The sequence below is a fragment of the Branchiostoma belcheri genome, unplaced genomic scaffold (assembly GCF_001625305.1).
Source record: "Branchiostoma belcheri isolate BF01 breed outbred unplaced genomic scaffold, Haploidv18h27 scaffold13, whole genome shotgun sequence".
In the NCBI taxonomy this organism is placed as follows: Eukaryota; Metazoa; Chordata; class Leptocardii; order Amphioxiformes; family Branchiostomatidae; genus Branchiostoma; species Branchiostoma belcheri.
The window spans coordinates 2,814,744-2,838,695 of record NW_017802713.1 but is presented as its reverse complement, the minus strand read 5'-3'; the positions used below and the strand labels follow the sequence as shown (position 1 = coordinate 2,838,695).

At 44.4% G+C, this 23,952-nt stretch overlaps 1 protein-coding gene across 1 annotated transcript; it reads right to left on the bottom strand.

The window, feature by feature from the left end:
* Positions 1-3,686: 3,686 nt before the first annotated feature.
* LOC109463703 (MAM and LDL-receptor class A domain-containing protein 1-like) lies at positions 3,687-22,638 on the bottom strand. The gene is made up of 17 exons (XM_019760553.1): positions 22,584-22,638; positions 20,433-20,747; positions 18,864-19,172; positions 17,995-18,144; positions 17,098-17,351; positions 16,058-16,145; positions 15,064-15,366; positions 14,427-14,576; positions 13,042-13,295; positions 12,456-12,540; positions 11,957-12,070; positions 10,886-11,188; positions 8,740-8,892; positions 7,136-7,386; positions 6,612-6,699; positions 5,360-5,659; positions 3,687-3,799 (listed from the first exon to the last, which is right to left on the bottom strand). Exons 1-17 carry the CDS (start codon positions 22,636-22,638, stop codon positions 3,795-3,797), a joined length of 3,177 nt encoding a protein of 1,058 aa, XP_019616112.1. The 3' UTR covers positions 3,687-3,794.
* Between the last annotated feature and the right edge of the window lie 1,314 nt (positions 22,639-23,952).

Sequence of the window (23,952 nt, the reverse complement as noted above, 5' to 3'; positions counted from 1 at the left end):
GTTGGCAAATAACTGGCTGTTGCTAGTGCTTCTGCTTACAGAGAGTAACAGCTTCAAGGCGCTGTGGTACGCCACTCGCAATCTAGATATCATGCCCACACTGTAATCTGCCCATATCTGGGAGCAGTACATAGGAGTGCAATAACTATTTAAAAGAATCCGTTTCACCTCAACTGAACTGTATTGAAAGTATGGAAACGTACTTGTAATATGTCTAAAATATCATTTCTGTCATTACTATATAAACTACAATCAACGACAAAGTGGACTTCATCTGCTACTTTGTTTGAGCTACAAAATTGGCAAATCGCGCATTAAAAATTATACAAAACAAAGTATAAACTCCCACCCACCCGAAGGCCTGCACAGGAGGCTATACTGTAGTTAGCTTCCTTCGCAGACTTGTGAGGCAGCGGCGTTAACTTTTTTTGGGAGAGTTGGGTGGCAAAAAAAACTCTCTCCGCGGCAAATCTCTCTCAGGCAGTACTAAACTCGCGTCGCTCCCTGCACTGAAAAAAAATTAACGCCGCCACCTCACAAGTCTGCAAAGGAGGCTACACTATTGCCGTGAGAGGATACGGTTGTTTTTTTCGTGCCATATTTCTGGTCACCAAAGGAAACAGAATTCTAACGCGTGAGACTATGGTGTTAGTATATCGTAACTATGGGCATGTTTTTTTTTTTTCGATTCCAACGTTTCAAAATTACAACTTATTTTAAGTCGCCTCCAACGCAGAAAAAAACGAATGACCGAACAACAAACAGATTCATTTTTACCTGAGTAAAGTTAGGAAATTCGTGTAATGTGCCTTTCCCAAGGGTACAAGTTCGGTAGCAAGGCAGGATTCGAACTCGGGACCTCTTGGTTACGTTCCGAGCCGAACGCTCTGTTGTTACGCCACACGACCCCAATTGGCATGTTCTAAATGTATTCCGGGCTAATTACTTTGTAAATACGTTTGTACAAGTTTTTCTTTTTCTACTCAGAATGTATTAACGTTTTTACCCCCTCGTCCATACCCTTCGTCGCCCACAAACGCATTGTGTTGTGTTGTAATGTATTTACACGTTGTAATGTATTTACACAACATCGTACTAAACTGTAAAAGAGTCAACATCTCCTAATCGTAAATATATATTGAGTAACTGGCCCTTCATCCGGTGCAAATATAATTGCATCACTTGTGCATGAAGGTCAGGGTTCACTAAACTCAATGTTTATTGTACCACCCAAGGCTTGTGGAAATTTTTGTATTTGTTTGTTTCTCATAGCCGGTAAACTACCTTCAGGCGTAATATTATAACACACCCGTTTTGTACACTACGTACAACGCGCGTAAGGCCACACCGACTTCATTCTATGGATGACATCGTCTGAAGACCCCCAAACTAGTGCGCGCGGGTGAAAAAAAATCCGGCTAAAAATAAAAATGCTACTTAACCAAAGCTCAGATCGGATATCAAATTATTGTGAATTTGCGGCAGTACATATCAACGTATACGACAAGCCGGCACATGCTGTTTTTTGCGGAATTTATCAATCGGCACTGTACGTGTGTACTGATCGAGTTCTCGGGTCGTGGAGCTTCGGTAACCTGGATGGAATCCTCTTAGAGTTACCACCGGCTCCGTATTGTCGCTGACAACCATGGACTACCCAGGCCTAGAGCCAGGCCAGAGCCTCGGAGGGGTGATCCATTTTAGAACAAACGAAAATCAATGCGCGCGCGGATGTCATCCATAAAATTAAATCGGCGTGGCCTAAGCCCGGACTTAAAGGTTTGTTCCATTCATACCGGGAAGGACCCCTACTTTTTTCGATTTGTGTGGTGGATTCTCTAACTTGCTCAAGGTTCTACTGAAACACGGGAACTCAACAGTCCTAACCACAAGACCACCTTGTCATCAGTGTTGAATCAGATGTACCTGTTCTGTACATGTATCTGTATCGATATAGCCGGTATAACCGCCCTTCGGCGTAACACGCCAGCTTCTGTATTTGTATAGCCGGTATAACCGCCCTTCGGCGTAACACACCAGCTTCTGTATCTGTATAGCCGGTATAACCGCCCTGTGGCGTAACACTCTAGCTTCTGTATCTGTATAGCCGGTATAATCGCCCTTCGGCGTAACACACCAGCTTCTGTATCTGTATATCCGCTGTAACCGCCCTTCGACGTAACACTCCAGCTTCGATAGCCGGTATAACCATCCTTCGGCGTAACACACCAGCCTCTGTATCTGTATAGCGCCCTTCGGCGCAACACACCAGCTTCGCAGACACGCGGCGCAGCGGCAGCTAGCTATATCATACCGAACGACCTGTCACACCCAATCTTTGCACATTTAATTTCAGGAGTTGTTTAAATCTTTCTCGCGATGGTGCCACTTGGTGACAACGAGTTCCACACGAGTTTTTGAACACCTCAATTCTTGATTGATAGCTCTGTTCTGCTATGTCATCTTTACACTGGTCTTCAACAAATACTCCGGTGACCTTGTATACGTTACAGGTTATGGAACACTTGTTGGTTCACACGGGTTCACTACAGGCGGCACTGGGTATTTGTCTTAACCTTGCAACGTGTCATGTTGTGCGTAGTGCCTACTCTCCAAGCAGAGGTTTGGGTTTGGGGTCATTTTTGGCGTGTTTTTAGGCTTTTTTTATCGGGGTTTCTCTTTTGCACTGGTTTTTCCCACCAAACCCAACCTCTGCCAGCAGTTGAAAGCTTCAATCGGCTATAAACCTAATCACTTCAACATATTTCAGTCGTTCTGCAAGGAGGTGTGAACCAGACGCATGGATAGGCACAGTCAGCAGGAGGCGTGTGGCCGAATGAATGCCTTTCTGACTGGCTAGATGTGTGATAATCCACCACGTGACAGTAAAATGGATATCCCTAATGATAATTTGATGGTTCCTGGGGAGGAGCACTGTCACCTTTCTTGAATAGGTTTGCCCCGCCCCGGGGTGAGTGCTGGTAGAGGTTGGGTTTGGTGTGGAAAAAAAATGCAGTGCAAAAGAGAAACATCGATAAAAAGTCTAAAAACACGCTAACTTATAAAAATACCCCCAAAACCCAAACCTCTGCTTGGAGAGTACGTAGTGCCCCTTTGTAACGTACGTATGAGCACACATATACACACAATACAAAAGTTTAGAGCACTAAATATGTATCAATTAGTTCACGACATGACAATTTCGAGATGTAACCTGCAACGTAACTTATCAAAATACGTCAAATTTAGCACACTTTTTACAAAACCATCTCAAAACGTCATCCCTGGTGGTTGCCTCACAAATGTATGATCATAACAAATTTTAAGGGCTTTAAACGGTGTATAAACAGCAGAATTGATAAAATATTATGTTATGATCAATGAAAGTTTACCAAAGTTTCCAAACGTTTTGATAACCTTGTTCTGTAACTATCCAGCACAGTCTGACGGCTTTGTAAGCTGACACGTATAGAAGAACTTTATTGCACGACAATTGCACATGGTACAATGTATGGCAAACTACATAAAGAGAGTAACGACAATAAAATAAATGTGTTGAATAAGACCTAATGTCGAATTAAACCTAACATATCTATATCATAATTATTCAAATAATAAGGGATAGCACAAGTCTTTGATATGACACAATATATGTAAGACATATATATAAGACACAAATGAGATTGAATTGAATCATTGCACTTTATTCCAATGGACTTTTTATGTTTCCCTGACAGGGAAAAATTCTACGTTCACTTGGTCTTCCTCCTGATCACTGGCAAGTCGATCATTTCTTAACCTAGAAGTGAATAAGAATTGAGAACATGTGAACACAAATAATCACACACGAAGACAAAACACATACATACATACATACATACATACATACATACATACATACACACACACGCACATACACACACGCACGTACGCACACTCACACACACACACGCGCACACACACGCAAACGCACACGCACACGCACGCACGCACACATAAACACACGGACACACCTTTTTCTCAAACCACATTAAATCATGCAAAAACATAGATAGCCGCTAGGAGGCCCACGAATGACGTATATCTCCATGATTGCATCACCTACATTTACTTACCCACATAGAAATTAAATACGTGTATCGTCACAATCCAAACACTGTAGCTGTGACTGAACCCCTTGTCCAAACACGTTGTCCAACCCCACAGCCGTGAAATTATGTTAGTCACGCAAAACTACATAACAGAAACAAAACGCTTCTAGTTGTATATGTCCTGCTATGCTTTCCTTCTCTTCTGGGATGGGAGGTTTGACTCATGCTATCCATAGTTTTTCAAATGTCTTGTAAACGCCTTTTTTATCCATTGTAAAAGTGGCCGCGAGAATATAAGTTGTACCTAACTTGAGTTCGCAGTCACTTAGCCCATGTCCTTTTATTCGTATTCATCACTGTGTTTCTGAATGATAATAATAAATAAAAAAAACACAGCCATTGTAGACATACGTAAAGCACTGGTCACAACTCGCCGTACGTGCTTCTGCGTGCTGTCTACGTGCAAAAACGTGGGCAAACGTAGGGCATCCGTGCGTGGTGAGTACCGCCTCCGCACGGAATCCTACGGATTTGGGAGCACGCAGACACGCCGTAGAACTTTAAGTGCATGTTAAGCGACGGTCACAACCCGCCGTACGTGCTTTTTGTCCGTACGTTTTTGGGAGGCTACGTCTGCTACGTTTTTTCTGTCGCTCACTCGCACGTCACTCGTACGGTTGCGCAAAGTGTAAGAGTGTGGTCTGCACGCCAAGTCTGGCTGTGAGTGGTTGCGTGCAACGTACGTTGCGCAAGTGGTAAGTGAGTTGTAAGTGCTTTCAACGTACGATCTCTGTGCGATTGCAACTTTACCGTAAGGAGACCGTACTCACACGTGCTTCTTCCGCACGGCACGTACGGGGCACGCGCGTCGCTCGTACTCGCACGTACGGGTGGTGAATCCGCAGACCGCACGTAGAAAAAGTTTTACATGCACTTAAAGTTCTACGGCGTGTCTGCGTGCTCCCAAATCCGTAGGATTCCGTACGGAGGCGGTACTCACCACGCACGGATGCCCTACGTTTGCCCACGTTTTTGCACGTAGACAGCACGCAGAAGCACGTACGGCGGGTTGTGATCGTCGCTTAAAACTTTTCATGCGTGCGGTCTGCGGATTCACCACCCGTACGCGCGTGCCATGTACAGCCTATGAGCGTACATTGTACAACGCACGTTTTCAGAAAAAACGTAGCGAACGTGGCCTCCCAAAAACGTACGGACAAAAAGCACGCACGGCGGGTTGTGACCAAGGCTTAACCCCCGCCCCTTACCGCATGTTATGTGAACCTCCGGCACGGGGACCCAGTTGGACCCGTCCGTGAGCTGGAATGTGGCGGTGATCTCCTCGGGGTACAGGCTGGTGTCGTCCACGATGATCCCGCAGGACGGGATCCCGACCGCCGGCCCGACACACCAGCCGCGGTTCGTCTCGATGTAGTGTAGGTAGTACTGCGGGTTGGTGGAGGTACTGGTGTAGGCAGGGTGGCCGTTAGACGTTCCCGTGCGGGTGTAGGTGCCCATCATCCCGACTTGCATGGCGGTGGAGCCAGACAGGCTTACAGTAGAGCAGCCTACAAAAGCAATGTACAGTTTTAATGAAGAAGAAGAAGACCTTTATTGTACATTTTTGCCCCACTGGGCAAAGCACAGGTCACATTATACATATTCAAATACATATTCATATAAATATACATATAACTATTACATGTACATGCATATATAAATGTTTAATGTATTCTAGTCTTTTCAACTTCTTCTCGCTTCTTAGTAATTGTATAAATGTACGATGCCTGTATGAGTAGTTAGATTTGGTTTCTCAAAGGTTAACAGGAATATAATTTTTTCTTTACTTGTTAAGAATCCGAAGTGGGGAGATTTACTTAAAACATGTCCAAAAACATGCGTCTATCACTGTCATATAAAGGACAATCTATGGTAATTTAATGCAATAAATGCATTCTAGTGAATGTAATAGTTGAAACCATTAAAACTTCATGCAGAGGCGCTACACCCCCATGGAAGAGCAATCGGACCCGAGTGAGTGAATGAAAAATAACCTGCTAGTATAAATTTCTTCCATCTTTGTCTCTATCTTTATTGGCTGCAAGGATCAGGTAAACCATATCCGTAACCAGACACAAATATCATATCATATTTTTAAGGGATTCCAGCACTAATTGTAAGAGATTTAGAACACGACTTTCCTCACTTCACTCAGGTGTAAATGAGTACCTAGCTTCGATTAGGGACATCTCTCGGATAGGACGTTAAACGGAGGTCCCGTGTTTGGGACAGCCACACCCCATGCAAGTTAAAGAACCCACCGCACTTATCGAAAAGAGTAGGAGACCTTCCCGGTGTGAGTGGTTCAAACCTTACAGTCCGGTCTTACGCAGCTTGTACATGTGCGTATACATTGTACACAGCTGGTGTGTTACGCCTCAAGGTGGTTTACCGGTTATGCGAAACAAACAAACAAACAAACAAACAAACAGATTGAAATTGAAAGGACACGAAACGTACCTGTAGGACAGGTCCCGTCAGTCATCTTGATATCGTCCACTGCAATGTCACCCTGCTCCCCACTACCACGGACTCCCTCAAACACCACCTTATACACAAACATGTATATGTCAGCAATATTCAGTGGCGTAGTAGTAGATCATTCGACTGTCAACCGGGAGACCCAGGTTCAATCCCGAGTCGTACCCGGGACATGTTTGAACATGCGCCCGACGTTGTGCCCTTGGGAAAGGCACTTTACACGACTTTCCTCACTCCACCCAGGTGTGAATTGGGTACCTAACTTCGGCTGGGAAAAGTCGCTTTTAGGTCACCTTGTGGCGCCGAATGGCAGCCACACAGACCCTTGCGACAGTTCCACAAAAATTGTGGAGAAAATATATGTGTCATGTGTATTATTTGTTGTGATATGTATTGATTATTATGCGACACCCTGCATCAATTCAGCCGTTAAAGGCTGCGACTGCACGGGTACTGTTTGGACAATAACAAACCATTTACTGATGCAGATACAATCCAACCACCTGTATACTTGTGCCGTGCGCGTCCAGCCTGGCTTCGTTCCAGACGTTGCCCTGATCCCCGGTGGCGTGCCAGACCTGCCTCAGCCCGGTCAGTCCGTCGTCTATCAGCACGTTCAGAGTGCCCGTCTCGCTGCCGAACATGTGGTAGTTAAACCGGACACAGACGTGTCCAGTCGTGTCCACTCGCGGACTCATCATCCGGGCTATGTCACCGGGCTGCCGGCCGGACGCTTCTGTGTACATGTAGAAACCTGTTTCCAGAAAACAAAAAATAAACAAATAAGCTGACCTTAATTCACAGCTGGATTGTATATGTACTGAGCCTTCGACTAGACAAACCACCCATCGAAAAACAGATCTGTACGTTTATTTCTGCAATAACTGAAAAGCGAGGAGAATTTGAATTTATATAACGATATAGTTAGTTAATTTTGTATCTGTTAGTCGTGTCCATTCATCTTGTTTTGTTGTGACCTGTACTTGTGATGTGGCAGAAATGTGCAATAAAGGTCTTCATTCTTAATGTCAGGAGTGTCTTAGTGCTGAATTTGCTGCTAATCGGCTGGGATCGTTTGCAGAAAAGAGCGCTGAAAGGCCTTGTAGCTTCAGGTTTGACGAACGAAGGGATGGCTATTAGTAATTACTTACTTGGTACTTAGACATAGTTCCTCCCGTGTATGGCACATTGGGCAGCAAGTTTTCTCCACTCTGCTCTGTGGATTTATGGACACTAACATGCCTTCTACCAACTTTCCAATGTGTTACCCATATGTCTACCCTGATTGAATTGCACTTAAAGCGACCCACCCATCGACTAGCTATAGCCTGCCCCTAAGCTTGACATGTAGCCCTTGACAGCAAGAGGTTGACAATGTGTAACGCGGGCTAGCCATGTTTCAGTGCTGTTTTTGGCGACGCCTCAGGGGCGGAAGCATTTTACACAGGATACGTTAGCTGTAGTAAGTTACGATGATGACATCATCATAAATTGAGGGTTAATGACCCGCCCCGAGGTGAATATGGCGTGTTAAAGCCTTGTCAGCTGCTATAACTACCGAATAAAGCCACTGAGTGAGCGCAGCGAACGAGGTGGCTTTATGAGGTGGTTATAGCAGCTGACAAGGCTTTATCACACCATATTCACCGAGAAAGGGCAGGCCATTAACGCTATTATCATAGAGCCTATCAAAACTTACACAGTAAAGAGTTACACATTCCTGTATAACACATACAAACTTAAATAGAACATAGTTCCCTCTGGAGTCACCTGAGGTCACTGGGGAAGGGTCGTGTTCTTACTGTTCTATCTGGGTCAAAGGCAGGGAACAGGTGTTCTTATGGGAGTCACCCGAGGTCATTGGAACACAACTCAAGTTATTTTTGGATTTTTTAGAACATTGCGGTGTTCTATATGGGTCACCTGAGGTCATATGCGGGTGATTATTGTATTGTTTAATGTATGGATTGGGATGAATAATGACCTGATTTGACTCTATTTGTGACATACGGCATCATAAGGAATGTGGAGTGGAGCCTTCTGATTGGTCAACGTCACCTGGCTATATGATAATGGCCTATATGCTCACAATAATGAGACACCTCACCTGAAAAGGCGGTATGATCGCCTGTAGGCCCAGTGTTAAGGGTAGGTGTGCCGTACCGCCACCAGTCCCATGTGAAGTCAGCGTTGTGGTCCATCACATACCCACACACTCCGTCATCAAACGTACAGTCGATACCTGCGCTGGCGTCAGCACCTGTGGTTTTAGGATATATATATATAATACAACACGGGGTATTCCGTATCACCCGAGGTATCGGCCCGACCGCGAGTCCGATCGCCCGACGGCCGCAGATGCGGAATACACCGTGTTGTATTTTATTTATGTCATACCCACCCAAGAAAACACGCCTTTCAACGCAAGATGAGCCAAAAGTTGGTGCCACTGAACCCTAAAATGCAACAACATCAATTCCAACGTCCGGATTCTGTATTCGAATTTTCGAAAGGGGCACACGCGGTTAGGGCGAAACGCGTTCGAATCGTTTTATGGAAGCCATGGAAGCATTCGATAACGGGTTCCGGACCGGGCCGTACCGTAAAGTACGGCCCGGTCCGGAACCCGTTATCGAACGTTATCGCGGCCCGGGTATGATATAAAGCCATTTATACCATATGAATGGTCTTCTTAACTTTAACTTTATAACCTTAACTTTATTCGCCAATAAACAACATTGCAGACTGAAACAGCCTGAATTGTGTTGTAAATTACATGTACATTCACTTTTACAATTGTAACATTTTATCGTTAAAAGAATAAGTGTTAAAAGAAGTATATCCGATAATGGCGTAAGTATAAAATAGCGATAACACATTAAAATATAGACAATAATTGAGTGAAACAACTTTAAGATACAAATATTTTTTTCTTTCTTTCACATGTTTTGTCATAAAACTGTTTGTGTAGTGTGTACGTCAATACATGTATTGTGTCCCTAATTTACTAGAACTCAAATTTGTCTAGTCATTACAATTGTGATTCTGCCAACACCACTTCATAAGTGATGGTGAGATATAATTATCATATTACAAAGAGTATATTCGTGTATTACAAAGAGCAGAACCTTAACTAATAGACTAAGTGAAACTCCAACGCAACGTCATGCACTAATATGAAGAAAGATGTCCAGACTATGCATGATGTACAAAATGACTAATAAACTGGTGGATGTCCCAACTACTGAGTACCTAATACCAGCCCAGAAGAGAACAAGAAATAGACATGCCTTCAAGTACCAGAGTTATCAACCAAGGATTGAGGTGTTCAAGAATTCATTCTTTCCTAGAACTATTGCAGAGTGGAACTCACTGTCACCAAGTACAGTAGGGGCATTGTCAATAGATAGCTTTAAACAAAGTCTAGAGCTAGAAGTTCAAGGGTTAGGTGTAACAAGTCGATCGGTGTAATATGCCACGTGCCTGCGAAGCTGGTGTGTTACGCCGAAAGGCGGTTATACCGGCTATACAGATACAGATACAGAATATATACTAAAATTGAAAGCAAACAATACAACCATTTTCAATCAGACCAATCAGATCTCACCAAGTAAACATTAGTTCTAGTCGTCATCATATTTAGAAATGTGGTAGGAAAAAACAAGAGACCTTCATATTGTTAGTAATTATAAGTTTGTTCACCAAAAATGTCCCTGAGCGAACTTCTTTGCTTTGCAGGCGTTCCGGGATTGGTCGGTTTTTCCCTGTTCCAGGGATGCCATTCACCAATTTCACACTTCCCATAATGCCTAGTAAAGATCACGGATATGACGTATGGCCAACCCCCTCCCCCTTCCTCGGTGTAATATTTCCAACAAGTTCTATCGACAGACTGGTCAACTATATTGTTTTGAATTATTTGTCTAGTATAAAGCGCATGCCGTAATTGCATTTTTGTTGGAATTAGAGAAAATGACGTACCTTCTATCGTTCTACCTTTTACCGAAGACTCTCCTACTCGCACGGTCGCATTACGTATATCCCCTTCTTACGTCATATCCCATCCATATCTGTGATCTTTACTAGGCATTATGGGAAGTGTGAAATTGGTGAATACTACGGTTGACGGTCAGAGCTTCAAATGCGTAGAATATGATCTACGTTTGATCAGAAAATAATGCCCTCCCCCCCCCCCCCCGTGCAAAAAAAGACTGATTCCGGAACGCCTTTACAGGAGGCTAGAGCGAACTCACTTTGACACTGGATGCTAACTTCAGGAGACGACACCCATGACGTCCCGTCCCACAGCATGAACGTCCCCGTGATTTCATCCGCGAACATGTGGTCGTCGGTCACGATGGCGCCGCAGCTGTACACCCCGACCGTGGGACCGATGCACCACACGCCGTCCGCCCCCAGGTAGTGCAGGAAGTCTCCCGCGAGGGTGTTACTGCCGTACACCGGCCGGCCCCCGGACATGTCGCCGGTAGCCGTGTAGCTCGTCATCCGGTCGATCTGCAGGGCGGCGGACCCGGACACTTCCACGGTCACGCAGTCTGCATAGGACAAGAGGTCGTTAGTATAAGCCGATTCACTGTTCCACCTGCGCTGGGCAGTTTAGCATGGTCTAGCACTGGACGAAATAGGTTTAGTCCAGATTCCCGTCGCATCCGCTAGTATAAGCTCGTATACGGCAAGATAGCTGCCGGATGGGAGTGTACCCGCGAATCTGAATTCGTCCAGTGTAGACAACGAAGAAGCAATTCTTGTCCAGGCCGCATGCTTAATACACATCTAAACGTATTCTGTTTACATCTCAGGGGCCTTCAACACTGATATACCAATTACCCACGATGCATCACCCTGTGCATGCGCAACTTGAGCGATCGCCATGGCGTCTCAACCAAGGAGTCTTAGGGGGAAAACTGGTGACAGTTGGGTTTACAGGATGTAAACAAAATAACCATAACTTGTATTGACCGTGAACCCACATATTATTTGGACCGTGATAGCTACAATGTAGTACTAATAGATAGAACTGCTGTTTAATCAGCCTAGGTGGTGTAGCAACAGTCTGTTATGTGCACAACTTCGACGCCAGGTGGCGCAAACTCACCTACTCATTTGTGACGCACCTTCTCGCATCGAGAAACAGCATTGTGTATGTCCTTTACTGTACTGGCCGTACTTTTTAAACCTTTGTATGTAATTTGTCTGCGTGTATTTGTACATTTGTCATTGCTTCTCTTTTGATATGGTCCTTTGGCCTGAAACAAAGAATAAAATAGATAATAAAGTACGCTGGTAGGCGAAGAAACTCTCACCTTTATCGCAGGTCTCGCCGATCCAGCCCGGCGCACACTGACAGGTGTAGCCGGTAGTCTGCAGGTCCGTGCACGTGGCGCCGTTGTGACAAGGATCGGACGTACAGTCGTTCGCTACGAGCAGATGATGGGGAAGGCAACAGTTAGTCGTTTAGCCTCTTACAGGCTTCGATAAGCGGCTGGGAAGAGTAGAAATTGGCCAAATAGAGATAAACCAGCTCTGCTGACATGTTATCTCTGGAAAATTTCTACTCTTTCCAGCCGCCTTCCCAAGCCCGATAGAGGCTAAGTCATGTTTGCATATCGCTAAAATCATTGCATGAAATGCGAGCTTTAAGCACATTTTACATCAGTTAAACATTCTGTTACTTCACTTCAACGGAAAATTGGAACATTTAAGCATGCTTTAAGGGACGCTTAAAGATTTTCTTAGTGAATGGAAAGTCGTTGAGTTAGCCAGAAAGGCAAGCTGAAATCAGAGTTAGGGCTGTTCCATCACCTGGACATGGTCCGTCCGCGAGGTAGATATTGTCAATGGAAATGTCACCCCGGTACCCATTTCCAACCACACCTTCGAATTCGACCTATTAGTAAAAAGTAAGAGAAGACGACATGGGTGGTGTAGTTTTATAAAACAGTACAGATTAGTCATTTTGTGATGGACACTACGTTTAAAAAGAAATACAACAACGTTTACAAAATGTTCAACAAAGCTTCTAATAAAGGTCAATATTCCGGAAACAAAGTTACATCACATGCAAATTAAAAAAAAACTCACATCAAAAAACATATCTGTTCTTTTATCTCTACTATAACTGAAAAGCGAGAAGTTGAATTTATCTAATGATACATGTACGAGTACATGTAACGTTAGTTAGATTTATCTTGTACCTGTTAACTGTATCTGTTCATCATGTTTTGTTGGGACCTGTACCTGTACCTGTACTGTGACCTTCTCAGTGTGGCAAACATGTGTAATAATACTTGTTTTTTTGTACGAAACATGTGTCTTTTAGCCTGGGTGCCATCCGATTTGTAACGGCAACCCCGAACAGATCGGATGGCACCCAGGGTATTTTTTTTACCTTAAGACTTTGTGGTGAAATATCTATAGCCCCGTCGTGCCATTCGTTGAGCTGGTTCCCCGACAGACTCCAGACTTTAACCGACAGTCCTGCGTCAGTCCTGAAGTACACGTTGAGCTGCCCGATGTCGCCGCCGAACATGTGGTAGGCGAAGTGCAGACAGGAGGGCGACTGGACGGTCACCTCGGGGCTGACCAACCGGGCTGTGTCCCCCGCCTGCTGCGGAGTGGACGACTCGATGAACATGTACTGACCTGCGGGAAACAGAGGAAGTGTTATATTTACAAACAAGCTTGCGATAAAGCGATTGAGCATTGTGTATTTACACTAGCACATGCTGCTATTTGATTGAATTTTCATCATTACAAAGAAGTGAAAAGAACGCAACTCATATAATTAATAACACACTGTAGGTTTTTTTCACCCATATTAGTTTCAATGTAACGTTAAATGTGTACTTGTCCTGTAGTGACCTGTACCCATGGGGCAAATATGTAAAATTAATATCTTTTCATTCGTCCATTATGTTAAAAGTTGTCATGAGTGCGTCTTAGCTTGCTGTACATTCGCCTCGACCGTGGATCCAATGTCCATGGTCCATGTGAGCGTTATATGTTCTGCTAACCTATCTGCACCAGTCGGGAAGTCCCCACTAGGTCCGGTGTCCGGAGAGACCAGCGTTCACGGTCCAGGTGAACGTTACATATAATGATAACTTACCTGCACCAGTCGGGAAGTCCCCACTAGGCCCTGTGTCCGGAGAGACCACTGTTCATGGTCCAGGTGAACGTTACATATAATGATAATTGGATAAATTACCTGAACCAGTCGGGGAGTCCCCACTAGGCCTTGTGTTCGACAAGACCACTGCCCACGGTCCAGGTGGACGTTATATGTAGTACTAATCTACCTGCACCAGTCGGGAAGTCCCCAGCAGGCCCTGTGTCGTCAGAGGCCACTGTTCATGGTCGAGGTGAACGTTATTTGTAGTGCTAATTATAACCTACGGGCACCAGTCGGGAAGTCCCCTCTAGGTCCTGTGTCTGACAAGACCACTGTTCATGGTCCATGTGAACGTTATATGTACTGCTATCCTACCTGCACCAGTCGGGAAGTCCCCAGCGGGCTCGATGTCCGGAGAGACCACTGCCCACGGTCCATGTAAACGTTATATGTAGTGCTAACTTACCTGCACCAGCCGGGAAGTCCCCACTAGGCCCTGTGTCCGGAAGGACCACTGTTCATGGTCCAGGTGAACGTTACATATAATGATAACTTACCTGCACCAGTCGGGAAGTCCCCAGCAGGCCCGGTGTCGGGAGAGGCCGTGGATCCACTAGTACTGTTCATGGTCCATGTGAACGGTATATGTAGTGCTAACTTACCTGCACCAGTCGGGAAGTCCCCAGCGGGCCCAGTGTCCGGAGATGCCGTAGATCCACTGTTCATGGACCAGAGGAAGCTGGCTGTTCTGTCCGCCGTGTAGCCGCACAGGTCACCGTCAAACGTGCAGTCAAAAGTCGCGTCTCTCGCAGCTAGGAGAAAACATATAATATTACATTTTGAAGGCGCACAAATCACAAGATAGTTTAAGTATGATGAATAGTTTAGAAGTATGATTGATAGTTAAGTATGATAGATGATATATACATAACACACTATGTCTCTCTCTATATATATATGCATCATAGGTTATGCTGAGGTCACATGTCCAAACCGGGGTCCGGCCGGGCTGCATCAACGAAAATTTATCAATTCATAGTAAGAAGATAAAACAAATAATATCCATGATAGTTTCTAAAATGTTTTGTGTTTTCTTGTCTTTTATATCGTATATTTCGTTCCCAAAAGCTGCCCGGCCGGGCCCCCGTTTGGAAATGTGATCTCAGCATTAGGTTATAATAGATAACACACTAAGATAGATGATACACATAACACACTAGGTTTATGTACGATAGATAGCGAACGTTATAAATATTAGACACTAGGTTTATGTATGGACGCACAGGAGCTACTTCTCACATTCACACGTGATCCTGACGTCCTGTGCCACCAGCCAGAGTCCGCCGCTGTAGAACAGGAACGGCTCGGTGATCTCCTCGGCGTACTGGTCCTGTCCGGGGGTGTACATGGCGCAGTTCCCGGTCCCCACCGTGGGTCCCAGGCACCAGATCTCCTGCGTCGCCACGAAGTGCAGGAAGAGCCCGTTGCCGGCGTTGTTGGCGTACACGGGCCGGGCGTTGGCAATCTGACCGGTCATGGTGTAGGTACCGGATAGATCACCCAGCTGGGGTGGGGTACCGGCGATACGGATCGTTTCGCACGCTGAAATGGGTAAAAAAGCGTAAAAGTCACAGAAACTTCCTGACGTCGTAAGGGTGTTTGGTTGTTAATCTATTGTGCTTTAAATTTAGGCTAGGTAAGGCCATATTGATTTGATTATATGGATGACATCCTCTGGGAACCCCAAAACTGATGCGAGCGTGCGAAAAAGTTTGGCCAAAAAACGTTACTTTCATTATGAAATCTACACGGTCTAGAAGGTGGGACAAATGACACAGAGTATAGTTTGGCGAATAATCTACTCTTCAAATTCATGTCCTTACATTTTCGTTTTTTTCCTTGATTGCACATTGGTATCATTTTCCAATGTTACGTTGTTTTTACAACTAACTGTATATATTTGCTCATTTTGTGACTGTTTTTTTTTTACGATTTACAGTATGGTTGAAAACTTTTTTTTTCTTGGAAACGGCCGAAAATTCATGCGCGCGCGGATGGCATCCATATAATCAAATCAGCATGGCCTAATGAAAACAGAGCCCATCTCTTTCCTTTCGTTGTCTTTTACCTTCACAACTGAATTCGGACACAAACATGTATTTACATCTGAATGGAGTGAGGATAGCTGTGTCATGTTCCTTTTTTCCAAGGACACAACGGCTAGGAAACGAACCCTTGAGCTGTCAATGCCATTAAGTTTGTATTATCTCAATATTGTCAAAGTCTTCCGTACCAGTGGGACAGGGTCCGTTTGTGAGCTGGATCTGGTCAATGGCGATGTCACCTGATTCACCGTCACCACTGATACCTTCAAACACCACCTATAGCGAAAAAGAAATGAAAATGTTACTTCTCCTACCATTACCACTTTACCCTATTGTATTATTAATTGTTCAATGCACATGCTTCCTTGTTAAGTTAACGAAACGAAAAAAAGTGTCGACTGTCAACTGTAACGTCGTAAGAACTATCAAAGACATAGACTTTTTCACGGACCCCGTTGCATGCTGGGAGAGGCGGAACACTATATGGGTAATGCAGGTGGCTAACAACGAACACAGTGCATGCGTACTGCAGGTGTCCGGCATCTTTAAAACCTTCCTGGTCCGGTCGACGATGTCATGGTAATGATTTTGTTAACCACTTGTGTTACCCATAGGGCCCTGCGTCTCACAGCATGCAATGGGATCCTTGGAAAGGTGTATTTACTGCCCTGAATGCCGGGCGCCTCCTAACCCATGTCCCCGGTCTGGTTCCACGGATATAACTCTAACCTAACCCTTACCCTTACCCTAACCCTAACCCTGACCCTGACCCTGACCCTGACCCTGACCCTAACCCTAACCTAACCCTAACCGAACCCTAACCTTAATCCTAACCCTAACCCTAGTCCGAACCCTGACCTTGACCCTAACCCTAACCCCAGTCCTAACCCTAACCCTAACCCTAACCTTAACTGACCTGAATGCCAGGTCCCTCCACCTCCACCCTCTGCTCCCGCCACACGCTGCCCATGTCTCCGGTCTGGTTCCACGGATAACGCTAACCCTGACCCTGACCCTAACCCTAATCCTAACCCTAACCATAACCATAACCATAACCATAACCCTAACCCTAGTCCGAACCCTGACCTTGACCCTAACCCTAACCCTATTCCGAACCCTAACCCTAACCCTAACCCTAACCCTGACCCTCACCTTAACCCTGACCCTAATCCTAACCCAAACCCTAACCCTCACCTTAACCCTGACCCTAACCCTAACCCTAACTGACCTGAATGCCGGGTCCCTCCACCTCCACCCTCTCCTCCCGCCACACGCTGCCCATGTCTCCGGTCTTGTTCCACGCCAGCCTCCAGCCGGCCTCCCGGTTGTCCACGTACACGTTGAGCTGCCCCACGCTGCTGCCGAACATGTGGTAGGCGAAGCGCAGGCAGGACGGGCCGGACACGTCCACACGCGGGCTGACCAGACGGGCTACGTCGCCCGGCTGGCGGGGGATGGACGTCTCGATGTACATGTAGCCTCCTGAGAATTTATTTTTTTTTACTTATTACGATTAACCACATACATAATATACTAGTACATGGAGGTCATGGTGGAACAGGTGCACCTAAGTGACCTTTTCAAGGCCACCATGCCCACAAATAAATGTGCATAAAAAAATACAAAACAGTGATACTGTATATACAAATTTACATGATAGTCTGGAGAATGGCAGCGGGTGGGTTCGTCAGCAAAATATATCAACACAGAATGAACCAGATAATTAAACACAAAGTGAACTACATGTATGAAGGAGTTTAAGAGACAAAAATGGTGATGATGTCAATGATATTGATGATATTGAAGACGTTGTTCTTGATGACGATGATAACAATGATTACATTGTTTATTATACTACGTTGGTACAGATCATACAATGCACTGAAATAGAAAAGCTGCTATTGTCGTAAGTCTATTTTAAGCCTAGTCACGTTCTTTCGTCTATTCGATAACTATAATAGTTAAAAGTAAGTATGAAAAGCCTTGAATGAAATAGGTGTAAAGTAGACTCAATAGAATGTCAGAAAACTAGCAGTTGGAATAAACATCATATTATAAATTCATCATCATATCCCATTCATGAACTTCATTATAAATGTAACATAATAAATATAATGTGATGTACCTTGTCCAGTTGGGTAGTCCCAGCCCGGTCCGGTCCCACTGGTTTGAGTTGGACCGTACATCTGTGTCCAGGTGAAGTTGGCCTTGTGGTCAGCAATGTAGCCACAGACGTCATCATCAAAGTTGCAGTCTATAGTGGCACCCGTCACGCCTAGGGGTCAGTACAGCAAGCATGAAACCACGATGTGTGATGTATACTTGACTTAACTAGAAGAAACCGCTTCTAACTCATCCTCGACAGGATTAGCTACGGTCGTATTTGACATTAAAAGGAGACGGGGGACGCTATGAACTTTTTGACTTACTGCTCACCAGTGCATTGAGTGGTGGGTTTTTCCTTCGTTGACAAAGACTGTTGCTGCTCAGTCAAACATTTGGGTAAGTCCCATTGTCTTTTGGAGTTGAACATTTTTTTTTGTATTTACTTCATCGGTTACCACAAAACGAGGCTCATGGGAGCCACTTAAATGTTTTGGGTTACTGTACAGCCAGTGAGGACAGGTGTTTGTTGATCTTAGACTTGAAGAGTTTAAGGTTATATTAACAGGGGAAGCAATCACGGGGTAGCTTATTCCATAGTGATGTTGTTCTTGGAAAGAAGCTTTCAGCACGGAACTTCCTCCTAAGAGCTGGTGAATGGAGGAAGAAAGGGTGATTTGCTTCGGTGGAAGTGGCAAGACGTGTCCTTGTTGAGAATTTTCGAAGTGGCGGCACTAGCGAATGAAGTTCCACGGAATATTTACCGTGGAAGTAGCGAGAAAATAACGCAAGGCTTGCAACGTTACGCCTATGTGAGAGTGGTTGTAGGGTGGCGAACAAGTCACTTCCAACATTACACTAGTTTAACCTTGGCACTGAAAAGAAACTGACCTTCACAGTTGATCTGGACCTGCGGTGAGACCACCCACTGTCCCGGTGTCCCGGTGAACACCTCCGCCGTCGCGGTAATCTCATTGGCGTAATAACTCGTGTCGGCGAACTCTATCCCGCATAGGCGCACTCCCAGGGTGGGACCGACACACCAAGCCGAAGCGGCCTCCACGTAGTGTAGATAGGTGTTGATTCCGGAGTTGATGGCGTAGACCGGACGGGATCCGGATGTCTCTCCCGTTATGGTGTAGGTGCCCATGGTGTTCGTCTGGTAGGTGGTGGAACCGGATATCCGGACTGTCTTGCATTCTGGGAGGAAAGACGGCTTTATTAATGAATGAATGAATGAATGGATGGATGGATGGATGGATGGATGGATGGATGGATGGATGGATGGATGGATGGATGGATGGATGGATGGATGGATGGATGCATGGATGCATGGATGTATGGATGCATGGATGGATGGATGCATGGATGCGTGAATGAGTAAATAAATGAATGAACGAGCATGTGCGTATGTCATGTAATCTTAGTCAGAGAGCGAACGTATGCATCTGTACATAAAACACAAAGAATTATCTTTCGTGAAGTTTATCATGTTATGACTTTGTAATAGACCAGGGGTTTCAAATGACTTTAAAACATCAGCGGATTTCAGTGCAATACAAATTGTGTCGCCTTCGTATCTGTTTCGATTATGCTTAGGTCACATTTCCAAACCGGGGCCCGGTCGGGCTGTTTGTATGAACGAAAAAATTAACAGTTTATATCAAGAATATGCAGAAATAGTGCCCATGATTGTTATTAAGAACTTTTCTGTGTTTTGTTGTCTTTTATATCATATTTTCGTCAAAAGCTGCCCGGCCGGGCCCCGTGTGGGAATTGTAACCTCAGCTTTACAGAAATTGAAATTGAAATACCTTTATTAATATTGTACATTCATGCCACGACGGGCTAGGTACAGGTCAAGACTTAACAGACACATAACAAACGTATGTAGAAAAGTATAGACAAAAGATACACTACTTGACTTAGACATACATGTACATACATAAGGAACATACAATGATACTATACTAGGCTAATACAAAGTGTTCTAGTTACTGAGCTAAGGCCATGTTGATTTGATTATATGGATGACATCCGCTCGCGCATGAATTTTCGGCCGTTTCCAAAAAAAAAGTTTTCAACCATACTGTAAATCGTGCAAAACAGTTGCAAAATGAGCAAAAATATACCGTAAGTTACAAAAAAAAACCATACCAATGTCGTAGAATGCCAAAACCAAACGAAAAAATACGAAATTGTAAAGAAATGAACTTGAAGACTAGATTATTCGCCAAACCATATTCTGTGCCATTTGCTCAACCCTCATGACCACGTAGATTTCATAATGAAAACAACTTTTTTTTTTGCAAAACTTTTTTTTTATTCGCACGCGCGCATCAATTTTGGGGTTTCCGGAGGATGTCATCCATATAATCAAATCAACATGGCCTAATACAGAGTGGTCAACTTCTTCTCGCTCTTTTGTACAATGGAGAATGTGGACAGAGGAACCCGTACCTAAACACTTGATGCTAACGTCCTCGGCGTGGTCGCAGTTGGTGACTCCCCAGCCGTCATGCGAGCAGAACTTCAGCGAACTCTCGTAACCTTTACACGAGACTTCGTCCAGCCATACCGGCATGCTCTGCGCGCCCGGGCCGTAGAAGGCGTCCGTGTAGACATCGGTGGCTTCTGGGAAGCCCAGGTCCCGACAGACGACGTCGGCGTCCTCTTTACCGAAGTTGTCGTCACATACGGTCCCCCAGACGTGGCCGTGTAACACCTCCACACGCCCGTAGTTCGGTCCACCGTCCGCCAAACGGACCTGGATGTCTGACAAAATGAGCTAGATTTGTTTCTGTTTGTTTTTTGTCTGTTCGTTGTTACTCCGTGAAGGAGGTCAGGACCTCCGGACGGAGTGTTGTAATCGGCTGATTTTTCATGTTCGCAGTCAAAACACTGGGTTCTCTTCGTGTAATCGGCACGCAATTTTATACGCCGTCTGCGGGCATGCCCGTGTTGATGCACGAATGTGTATTTTTGCCGTTGCTGCTTTCGCGGTCAATGTAATATCGCAGACGCACCCCTACAATTACGAGGCGAATTGGAACGGTCCAGAAAAACGCGTTGTTTGGAATAGCGGGGGGGGAGGTAAAAGTTCATGCAGATACGGGGTGGTTTTTATAAGTGGTTCCAGATGTTTTTGCCCATGGTTAAGAGATGCCAAGTTTTTTGGAAGATGTTCGCAGCCAAAACGCATTCTGCCGTACGTCGCATATCTGTGTAATTTCGCATGTGGTGTTGCATTATGTCCGGGATGATGCACGTCTTTTTATTTTTACCGTAGCTGTTTTGATATTGGAGTAAATGGTTATTTTCGAAACATCCCTACTTTTACAATCCTGTGGAATAGACCGTAGGTTTAGGCAGTTGTCTGGTAGCAGAGGTACTGTAAGCAGATATCCTGGTTACTGTATCTGGCCGGCGGTAGTAACACTCGCGGTGCTTACCGCCACTGTTGCTGGAATTTGGCTTGTTCCAGGCGCGCTTAATTAGGTACAGGCACCGTAAGACGGTGGGGCTGTCTTTGTTACTAGACACGACCATGATAGTCCGATCTTTATGTGAATGCAATGATTGTGTGTGTGTAATTAAAATGAAGTTAGAACTTGAAGCACAGTATCTTTACACGCCCTGGGAGCAGTAATGGATTTAGCTCTTTGTATGTTTTATGCTTGTGACGCGCCCTCATTGTATTAACCGTTGCCTAATTATAATGTCTGCACAGTAGGTCTGGCGTTGACGCTTGGGATTTTGTTGAAATATATAAAACTTCACGGAGAATTGTTACCTATGGCTTCTTGTTTGATTTTCGAATCAATAAAATGACAATGTTTTGAAACGTTATTTGATAGATACATTCATGTTTCAAGCATAATTAGAAATCAGCACGAGCTCATTATATTTTCAATGATTCGCCTTCAATAAAGTGGCATACACCATAGGCTTGAAAAACCTTTTCGCTTGTATTCATCATACGACGCGAGTTGATCAAGAAAGCATTTTCCTACATTTTGGCAGTGCGTTGGACAGGTGCTTTATCTTCTGATAGACTGTTTCCTTAGCCTGGAAACCATGCCATCGGGACTTCTCAATTATGTTTACGGCGCTTGGGAGTTTGGCCACCCGCCCAAATTAGTTTTGGAGTGTCAATGAATACACGGCAACCTGTCTTAACTTCAATTCTATGGTAGTCGTACGATTCTGGTTGGAATTTATCTAGACGGGAAGCACACGGTTACACTTCGGCTACGTTCATGTATTTCTTTTAGTTACAAACACATGCTGCGTACTATTCTGACACATTCAAACAAGTAACAAAAGACAATGTAACATACGATAATAAAACAAGTATTATACTCATTAACTATAACAGTTAATTCATAAAAACCAGCCTTGCAGCCTGTACAAAAACATGCTGTATAACACTGATTTTTTTACAGTTACTTGTCTGGCAAATACAAATTAACATTGCAATACATATACAAACACACGAACGAAAACATTTCAAAAAGCCTCACATGGGCAGTGAAGACCAGAGAGTCCTAAGAGTCTCTATTACGAACAATCTAGACCTTGCTTACGTTTTTTTAAGAAAAAAGTTCTTACCAGCTTGGGCTGAAGCCAGGGAAAGAGCCAATAAGAACACCACAGTTAGCGCCATTCTGGGTGTTTTTGCTACATGCAGAACTGAACGAGCTGAATGTCGGGCCAAACCGGTACAAACTTGTACCTGTACAAACCGCCGTGTGTCGGGACGCCGGCGTGAGGCCACAGCAAGTAATTTTTATGGATGACATCAGCGTGCGCTTTAATTTTCACCTGATTTTGGAAAAAAAACAAGAAATTTTCTTGCCCTCTGACAGTGGTCAACGTGCCAAAAATGGGCAAATATGCATGTTGCCATGCCAGAAGGTGGATGGCAGAGAGGAGACAAGAAAAGGCTCTGTTTTAATGTTTTGTTTCTCACTTTGATGCAGTGATATGTGATGCTGGCTGTGATTATGTGTTGTTCCTACTGAATCAAAACCATTTGTACAATGATTGAGTCAAAATTTTAAAATGTAGGAACCTGGTCTTTTTCGGCCCGCCTTGTTTTTTTTTTCGCCCGCTCGCATTAGATTTGGAGTCTGCGGAGGATGTCATCCATAAAATGTACTTGTTGTGGCCTAATACATGCACAGGAAAGGGGCTTGGGACGGGCAAATTTGATCACATGTCTAGCTCCCGCGCATTAAATACAGACAATTGGCAGCTATACAACAATACTTGCATCGCGGTTACAACAATCAAGAATACACTGTAATAAGATCCGCTTTTGCAATTCATTTATAATACCAGCGTAGAGAACTACTAGTAATATATGGTAACGTTGTTTTGAAGCTGTAGAAAAATTAGCAGAAATATCCTCAAAAGCCCAGTGCAATGTATTGGTTTCTTTGCGGAAATTGCGAACTGTCATAATATTTTGGAGCTGCAGAGAACGCCAACCATACAGTCTACTTTGTGTGACCCAAATAAATGATCCATACCTGTATAGATCTGAACATTTCGAAGCCTTGATTGTACATGGAAGAGTGTAATTGTTGTTTTTGTTTTGTTTTATATCCATTATAATGTGTGGAATATTTTTAAAAGTTAGTATATGTCTACGTGTGAAAAAAATCAGCTTAGTCACGATACGAAGTGGTTTATCTAACTGTAGATGTTTTGACCTATAGGCTTCACAACCTTTCTGACCTCAAAGCGGCAGTAGTTCCCAAAGACGTCATCATTGCAGTTTAGTGTATATTTACAAAACGTTCGGTATCCTTTGTAGTTATAGCTATACGCTTGGCGTATCAGTTACAAGTTAGATATCACAAAATGCATGGGAAAATCCAAACCTGTTCAACTCTTACCTGGACGAGTTTGAAATATCGTCTAGTCATTCTGATATGATTATGAGTTCGAGTTCTTTTATTGCCGTATCAGTTAC